The 7,735-nt window shown below is 40.2% G+C and overlaps 2 protein-coding genes across 4 annotated transcripts in view; both read left to right on the forward strand.

Moving 5' to 3' along the window:
• LOC104755020 (GTPase LSG1-2) lies at positions 23-3,193 on the forward strand. Its single transcript, XM_010477336.1, has 7 exons — positions 23-343; positions 543-644; positions 742-828; positions 1,451-1,544; positions 1,635-1,691; positions 1,775-1,854; positions 1,940-3,193. Exons 1-7 carry the CDS (start codon positions 117-119, stop codon positions 3,057-3,059), a joined length of 1,767 nt encoding a protein of 588 aa, XP_010475638.1. The 5' UTR covers positions 23-116; the 3' UTR covers positions 3,060-3,193.
• The window catches only part of LOC104755022 (serine/threonine-protein phosphatase BSL2), an 8,061-nt gene continuing 4,082 nt past the window's right edge, over positions 3,757-7,735 (forward strand). For 2 of the 3 annotated variants that reach the window (XR_762174.2, XM_010477338.2), the window contains exons 1-11: positions 3,757-4,502; positions 5,049-5,109; positions 5,215-5,293; positions 5,412-5,491; positions 5,583-5,677; positions 5,778-5,877; positions 5,966-6,035; positions 6,490-6,591; positions 6,669-6,750; positions 6,938-7,117; positions 7,451-7,666. Coding sequence is in view for 2 of the 3 variants with exons in the window: in XM_010477338.2 (XP_010475640.1) it covers positions 4,019-4,502; positions 5,049-5,109; positions 5,215-5,293; positions 5,412-5,491; positions 5,583-5,677; positions 5,778-5,877; positions 5,966-6,035; positions 6,490-6,591; positions 6,669-6,750; positions 6,938-7,117; positions 7,451-7,666 (1,549 nt within the window). In the remaining variant the exon portion in view is untranslated. Of the gene's footprint in view, positions 4,503-5,048; positions 5,110-5,214; positions 5,294-5,411; positions 5,492-5,582; positions 5,678-5,777; positions 5,878-5,965; positions 6,036-6,489; positions 6,592-6,668; positions 6,751-6,937; positions 7,118-7,450; positions 7,719-7,735 lie in introns of all 3 variants that reach the window. The other variant, XM_010477339.2, reaches the window with a different exon arrangement.

Genomic DNA, 7,735 nt, shown 5'->3' on the forward strand with positions numbered 1-7,735 from the left:
GTAAAAAAGGAAAAAAATCGGAAGGTTGATGCAAAGGCGCCGTCGGATTCATTTTTAAGGGTTTAGAGACTTTTTAGGGTTTACTGAGAAGAAGAGGCTGAGAACGAGAGAGAGAGATGGGGAAGAGTGAAAAGACGTCGCTTGGGCGATCGCTGGTGAAGCACCACAATCATATGATTCAGGAATCGAAAGATAAAGGCAAGTACTATAAGAATCTTCAGAAGAAAGTTCTCGAATCCGTTACGGAGGTTAGCGACATCGACGCCATCCTTGAGCAGGCCGAGGAGGCTGAGCGTCTTTACACCATTAATCATAGCTCCTCCACTCCTTTGTCCATCAATCTGTACGCTTCTCTTCTTCTAATTTCCTTTTTTTTTTTCTGTGTCTTTTGATTGATTTGGGGGATTTGTGTATCTGTTTGTATAAGTTCGATAGATTCAATTTGATTGATGTTCATCTTATTGTTTTGTTCATCTTAATTCCTCGTCTTGATGTTCTTATGGTGCTCACTGGGCTGTTTGTTTAATGTTTTTTTGGAACAGAGACACAAATTCCAGCTCAAGTGTTATAGCAGCTGAAGAATGGAGAGAGCAACAGAAGATAGAGGAGGCTTTACACGCCAGTAGTCTTCAAGTACCTCGAAGGTATGTGGTTTTTATTCTCTTTAGATTTACTCTTATTTTTTTGTTTCACAGCTCTGAGACAAAGTATAATTTTTTTTTTCTATTCTTAAATCTTCAGACCTCGGTGGACACCGGAAATGTCAGTGGAAGAACTTGATGCTAATGAGAAACAAGCTTTTCTAAATTGGCGCCGGATGCTTGTCAGGTTAGCTTTTTTTTTTTACACCATCTTAATGATCCTATTATTGATTTTGCGTCTTCAGTGTGTGTACTCTAAATAAATCAGTATTTGGCACCAAAATGTTTGTTGGTGATGATAAAATTTAGTCAGCTTCTGTCACAAAGTTTTCTCAAATGGTAAAGTCTGATGCTTTCCTTGATAAAAGGCATGTAGTTTGAGCAAATATTATATGTCCTTGTTTCTTACTGAGAAGGTCAGAAAAAGAAGAGTAGAGGAAATCTCATTCTTGTATCCATTTTCTCCACATAATCTCAGTTTTGTTGTTATTGATATAGTGTGTTTTGTATAAGTTTATATTTATGTAGCGTTTAGTGTTTGCTAAAGCCGGAACTTATAAAGTATTGAGATGTGTTCAAGATGTTTTTCGTATATAAAACCAAACTAGTTAAGAGTTTATAGATATTTCGCCCTAATCAATATTTCCGATTAGGAAGTTATCCTTGCTCACACCTTGAAGTGGTTTTTAGCTCGGACAAGATATCCTCTCTTTTACGGTTATGATTGATTTTGTCATGGGTACGTTTCTGTAGGGCTTATTGCTATTTTACTTTTGCATGCTTACTTGTTCTCCTGTATTTTGGTTTAGCCTTGAGGAAAATGAAAAGCTTGTGTTGACTCCATTCGAAAAGAACCTCGACATCTGGAGACAGCTTTGGCGAGTGCTTGAACGCAGTGATTTGGTAAGTCTTTGTCAGTGATGTATTAACCCTCTCAATAAGTTCAATTTATGGGCGAAACAGTTTTGATTATATATACTTATCTTTTTTCAGATTGTTATGGTAGTTGATGCTAGAGATCCTCTGTTCTACCGCTGCCCTGATCTTGAGGTAGTGCATTTCCTCCCAGCTTGAAACTCCACTTGGCACCATTTTCCTGATTCATGTTCACTTAAAGATTTTTTGCGACACAGGCATATGCTCAAGAAATTGATGAGCATAAAAAAATTATGCTTCTAGTTAACAAGGCGGACCTTTTACCTACTGATGTCAGGTTGGCCAATCTTCTTGTGCCTTACTACTTTGCCTCCAACCTTTTGTCTTCTAATCGAATTGTTTATCTTTTGAAATATCCGCAGGCAGAAATGGGCAGACTATTTCCGCCTTAACAACATCCTGTTTGTTTTCTGGTCGGCCATAGCTGCTACAGCTACCCTAGAAGGTAAAGTCTTGAAAGAGCAATGGAGACAACCCGAGAACTTACAAGAGACAGATAATCCAGACATTATGATATATGGCAGGGACGAGCTCTTGAGTCGATTACAATCTGAGGCTCAAGAGATTGTCAAAGTAACGAACTCTAGAGCAGCATTATCGCAGTCATGGACTATTGAATGTCAACGTGAACAAGCCGTGGTTGGATTTGTTGGGTACCCAAATGTAGGAAAGAGTTCTACAATCAACGCATTGGTGGGTCAGAAGCGAACAGGTGTCACCTCTACCCCGGGGAAAACAAAGCATTTCCAGACTTTGATAATCTCTGATGAGCTTATGCTATGCGATTGCCCTGGTTTAGTCTTCCCTTCGTTCTCAAGCTCGAGGTATGAAATGATTGCTCGTGGTGTACTTCCGATTGACCGGATGACGGCGCACCGTGAAGCTATTCAGGTGGTGGCAGACAAGGTCCCTCGTCGTGTCATTGAGAGTGTCTACAACATATCTCTTCCTAAACCAAAAACCTATGAGCGTCAGTCCCGCCCGCCTCATGCTGCAGAGCTTTTAAAAAGTTACTGTGCTTCTCGTAGCTATGTTGCCTCTAGTGGATTACCTGATGAAACGAAAGCTGCTAGGCTGATTCTGAAAGATTACATTGGAGGTAAGCTGCCACATTATACAATGCCACCTGGGATGACCCAAGGTGATGAACCAGATATAGACGACACTCAAGAGCTCGGGGATATTCTCGAAGGTTCAGAGTCGGAAGAAGACTCTGCAGTAGGAGATGAGACAGAGAGCGAGCAAGTTCCTGGTATTGATGATGTGCTAGATGATCTGAGCTCGTTTGATCTTGCAAATGGGCTTAAGCCTTCGAAGAAAGAGACAGCGAAGAAGCAAACCGCGTCACACAAACAGCACAAAAAACCACAGAGGAAAAAAGATCGGACATGGAGGGTGCAAAACACAGAAGATGGAGATGGGATGCCTGTTGTTAAAGTATTCCAGAAACCAGCTAACACAGGTCCTCTCACGATGCGGTGATCACAGTCATCAAGAGCAAAGATAGTGGTTGGTAACTTAAAGCTACTTAAAATGTTTTTGTTTTTTTTTTTTAATGTAACTGAACCTGTTGCGGTTGTCGAGTCTCTTTGTTTCCATGTTATATTTAAGTCTTATTTGGAGGAAAAAGAAGAGAAAAGGTTAGAAAAGTGACAACTCAAATCTGGTGGAAATTGGAATTGTATTTGCCACTTGGAGATGCCCATGAGAATATTGTTATAGGCATAAATAGAGTTTTCATTGAACTTAAAATTGTTTCTTATTTAAGTTCGGACTCTTTTAAAACATTCATTTAGTGAAAACGAAAGTTAAAAAAAGACTCATTAACCAAATTTTCTTTTTAGGTAAATAATGTCATTATTACCAAAAAAGAATAAATAAAAACAAATATTCCTTTTATACCTGAAGTAAAATAGAGTGGAGGAGGGGTTCGTACGTTTGGTGTAGAGTTTGGTTCGTGTCTCATCTCTCTTCGCTCGTTCTTTTCGCGTCCCTTGACCTTGTTGTTGTTGATAGTTGATGATACTGCTGCTGATTAGGCTTTTGTTGTATTGTACTATAGAGAAAAGAGGAGAGAGAAACTTTTAGGATAACCAAAAAAAAAAAAAAAAAAAAAAAAANGAAATTTCGTTTTCCTAATTTTTGTGAATGTCTGCTTCGCTTCTTCGTTTTTAATTTTCTTTCTTCTTCTCTTTGAGGAAGAAAAAATAAAAAAATAACTGTTTCTGTTGTAAAACAAAGCAAAAGGATCTGACCGACCCGTGAAGGAAACAAACCTAGGGTTTCGATTTTTTTTTTCACCGGAATTTTTCTCGGGGGAACGGGAAGTTCACATCAGAGATGTTGATCAGGAGATTTGCTTTTCTCTGAAATTTTTTAGGCTGGATCGGTCTTAGTTAGGTTTCTTTTTTTTTTATAGAAGCTGTAAGGTTTGATAAATAATGGATGATGATTCGTCTATGGTGGCTGACAACGATCAAGATCGAGAGTTTCAGAGTCTTGACGGAGGCCAATCTCCTTCCCCTATGGAGAGAGAGACGTCTCCTCCTCCTTCTCCGCAGATGAATGACCAATCACCGCCTTCTCAAGGCGGATCGGTGCCACCAGCGTCTTCGGATCCTAATCCGACTAGTTCTCAATCTGCTTCGGTTGTGGGACAAGAGCAGCAGCACCAGGGGCAAGTGGTTGGTCCTAGGTGTGCGCCTACGTATTCGGTTGTTGATGCTTTGATGGATAAAAAAGAGGATGGTCCTGGTCCTAGGTGTGGTCACACGTTGACCGCTGTCCCTGCTGTTGGTGATGAAGGCACGCCTGGTTATATTGGTCCTCGTCTTGTTTTGTTTGGTGGTGCCACGGCTCTTGAGGGTAATTCTGGTGGTGGTGGTGGCACCGGTACTCCTACTTCTGCTGGAAGTGCTGGCATTCGTACGTTTTTCCTTCTTCTCCTTTCCCCTCACTTTGTTTCTTTTTTTTTTTTTTTGAGTTGTCTCCGCTCTACATTTTGTCTTAGTTCTTTCTCTATTCACATCTCTCGGCTAGTTGTAGTTGTAGGGCTCATTCCTTACTCTCAAGGTTCTCTCCTGAATGATTGAAAAAGTTTACTAGGGTCTCAAGTTTTAACCTTTCTGATAGAGGCTCTTGTAACCTTCTCAAGATTAGCGATTACTGAGATCTAAACTGGTTATTTTGCTTGCAATCCTTTTGAGTTCGCCTCACTTTAGAAACTTTGGTTCTAAAAAGCTTCATCTCTGTTAATTTACCAGGCAGTGTCAGTTAAAAGCATTTTCTTAAATTTTATTGCTTTGAGTCTTTTTTAATGTGGAATCAGTTGGGTCTATAGTTGCTGTGGAAAATTAGATCACTAATTCTGTTAATTTGCTGCTATATTCTTTGTTCTAGCTCTTAATTTTTTCTGAAGGTTCCTAGACTTGCTGGTTGTATTAAGTAATTAGGGTGTTCTTTGCTGTGCAGGGCTAGCGGGTGCAACTGCCGATGTTCATTGTTATGATGTACTTTCTAATAAGTGGACTAGGTGAGCATACAATGTGTATTTTTATCCTAATTATGAAAACTGCATGATATCCTGGCCTTTTTAAAATTTCTGGATACCAGTTACTTAAATGAAGTGTGGCTGCAGGCTTACACCCTTTGGAGAACCACCAACCCCGAGGGCCGCACATGTTGCAACTGCAGTCGGGACCATGGTAGTTATTCAGGTAGGAGTTAAAATGATGCTATTAAATTATATGTATATGTATGATGTAAGCTTATCAATCTAAGATGAACATTTTCAGTCAGCTAGGAAAGTGCCTCTAAATTTTATCTGTGGTGCAGGGTGGAATTGGTCCTGCTGGTTTATCGGCTGAAGACCTTCATGTTCTTGATCTCACTCAACAACGGCCTCGATGGCACAGGTTTGAAAATAACCCTGCCACTAGTGGCTATCTCGGTTTAAAATTCATTTTACTAGTTTGTGTCTTGATAAAGATTATGTTCTCTATCCAGGGTTGTTGTTCAGGGTCCTGGACCAGGACCGCGTTATGGACATGTCATGGCACTTGTGGGACAAAGGTATCTCATGGCAATTGGTGGAAATGATGGTAAGCAGTTTTCCACGTTAGCTTATTCTCAGTGTCTTTTGAAAGGGCATCATATTCTTCTTAAAGCTCCCCGCTTCTTAACTCCATTTTAAACTACCAGGAAAACGCCCACTTGCTGATGTATGGGCCTTGGATACTGCTGCCAAGCCTTATGAATGGCGTAAGCTGGAACCGGAAGGGGAAGGTCCACCTCCCTGCATGTAAGTTTGATTACACTCCTATATGATTGTGTGCTTTGCACTGGACTAATATTGTTCTTTTTCTTTTCTATTTGTACGTTGTAACTAGGTATGCAACTGCAAGCGCGCGTTCCGATGGTCTTCTTCTCCTCTGTGGCGGAAGGGATGCAAACAGTGTGGTAAGTGAAGAGATTTGTTACAGTTTTGCCCAATTATTTCTTTGAAAATAGACAGTGAGCCACTTATAGAGGCATGACATAGATTATCCACTTTTGCTTTATTGTGAGATATAAAAGGGACCGTGAGATTTAGTCATTTTTTATGGAGGTTGAGTTTTGTCACGGAGCAAATTGAAGATTTATTAATGGAGCAATGAACAATAATTTTTCTCAGCTAAAAAATTTATTAATAGTGCAATGAACAATCTTCATTCTATGTTCCAGAGCAGACGGAGATGTACCTCTTCTCTGCTAAGTAAATTAGTCAAGAGTTTGTGTTTTAGTTATCTCTTTATACATGATCTTGAAAAGTTGTCAAGTCTTCGTAAAGTGAAATTTTAAACTCAATGGACTGCCGTAATCTTGAATGCTTGATTGGGGGGATTGATATTTTTTTCTACATTTATATTGATAGCCTCTGGCCAGTGCATATGGACTTGCGAAGCACAGAGATGGACGTTGGGAATGGGCCATAGCCCCTGGTGTCTCGCCGTCTTCTAGATATCAGCACGCTGCAGTATGGGATGCTTCTTTCTCTTTGGTTCTCTTCTCTGTCCTCACCAGATTAATTGAACCGTTTGATGGATTATTTAGGTCTTTGTAAATGCAAGACTTCATGTGTCCGGTGGGGCACTTGGAGGTGGACGCATGGTTGAAGACTCATCCAGTGTTGCAGGTTAGGAAACACTCTGATGTTTGTGCTGTTGGATTTTCGTTGAGGAAATACTCTCTTAAGCCTTCTGTTGGCCATTGTTGAAATGTGTCTCATGTAAAGACGAGATCTGTATATAATGATTTTGTACTAAACGTGCCTTTAGTCCATCCACGGTTCTTTGATTATATCATCTATTGTCTTTGTACAGTATTGGATACTGCAGCAGGTGTTTGGTGTGATACGAAATCAGTTGTTACTACTCCTAGAACTGGCAGGTACAGTGCCGATGCAGCTGGTGGTGATGCTTCTGTAGAGCTGACTAGGCGTTGTAGGCATGCTGCTGCTGCAGTTGGTGATTTGATATTTATCTACGGTGGTTTACGTGGAGGTAAAGAGAAAATCTTGGCAGAACTTTGTTAATGTACCTATGATGCTATGATAGACCACCGTTGTTTAGATTTCACAGTTTCTTGTGCATGCTTCTCAATGATGATGAACCAATATATATGGTTGGAATGTTCCGTAAATGTGGCATAAGTGATACTGTAAAACTACACTTTCTTAACTAGGTATTTTTTTTCGTTAGAATCTGACAGACTATCACAGAAATATCAGTTATAGCAAATTTCTACATTCTTAAAGAAATAGTTCTCTCTCTCTTTTAATCTGTTTTAGCAATTATGGGTTCACAACTTAATTATATACATTGTTGATACTTTAGGGGTGTTACTCGATGACTTATTGGTTGCTGAAGATCTTGCTGCTGCGGAAACAACATATGCTGCTTCTCATGCTGCTGCAGCTGCGGCAACAAATTCGCCACCAGGTCGATTACCTGGAAGGTATGGTTTTTCAGATGAAAGGAACAGGGAGTTATCTGAGTCAGCCGCCGATGGCTCTGTTGTGCTGGGAAGTCCTGTTGCACCCCCTGTAAATGGTGATATGCATACGGATATAAGCTCTGAAAATGCGTTACTTCCAGGAACTCGGTTAGCTAACTTCCTTT

This window comes from Camelina sativa, chromosome 17 (assembly GCF_000633955.1).
Source record: "Camelina sativa cultivar DH55 chromosome 17, Cs, whole genome shotgun sequence".
Taxonomy (NCBI): domain Eukaryota; kingdom Viridiplantae; phylum Streptophyta; class Magnoliopsida; order Brassicales; family Brassicaceae; genus Camelina; species Camelina sativa.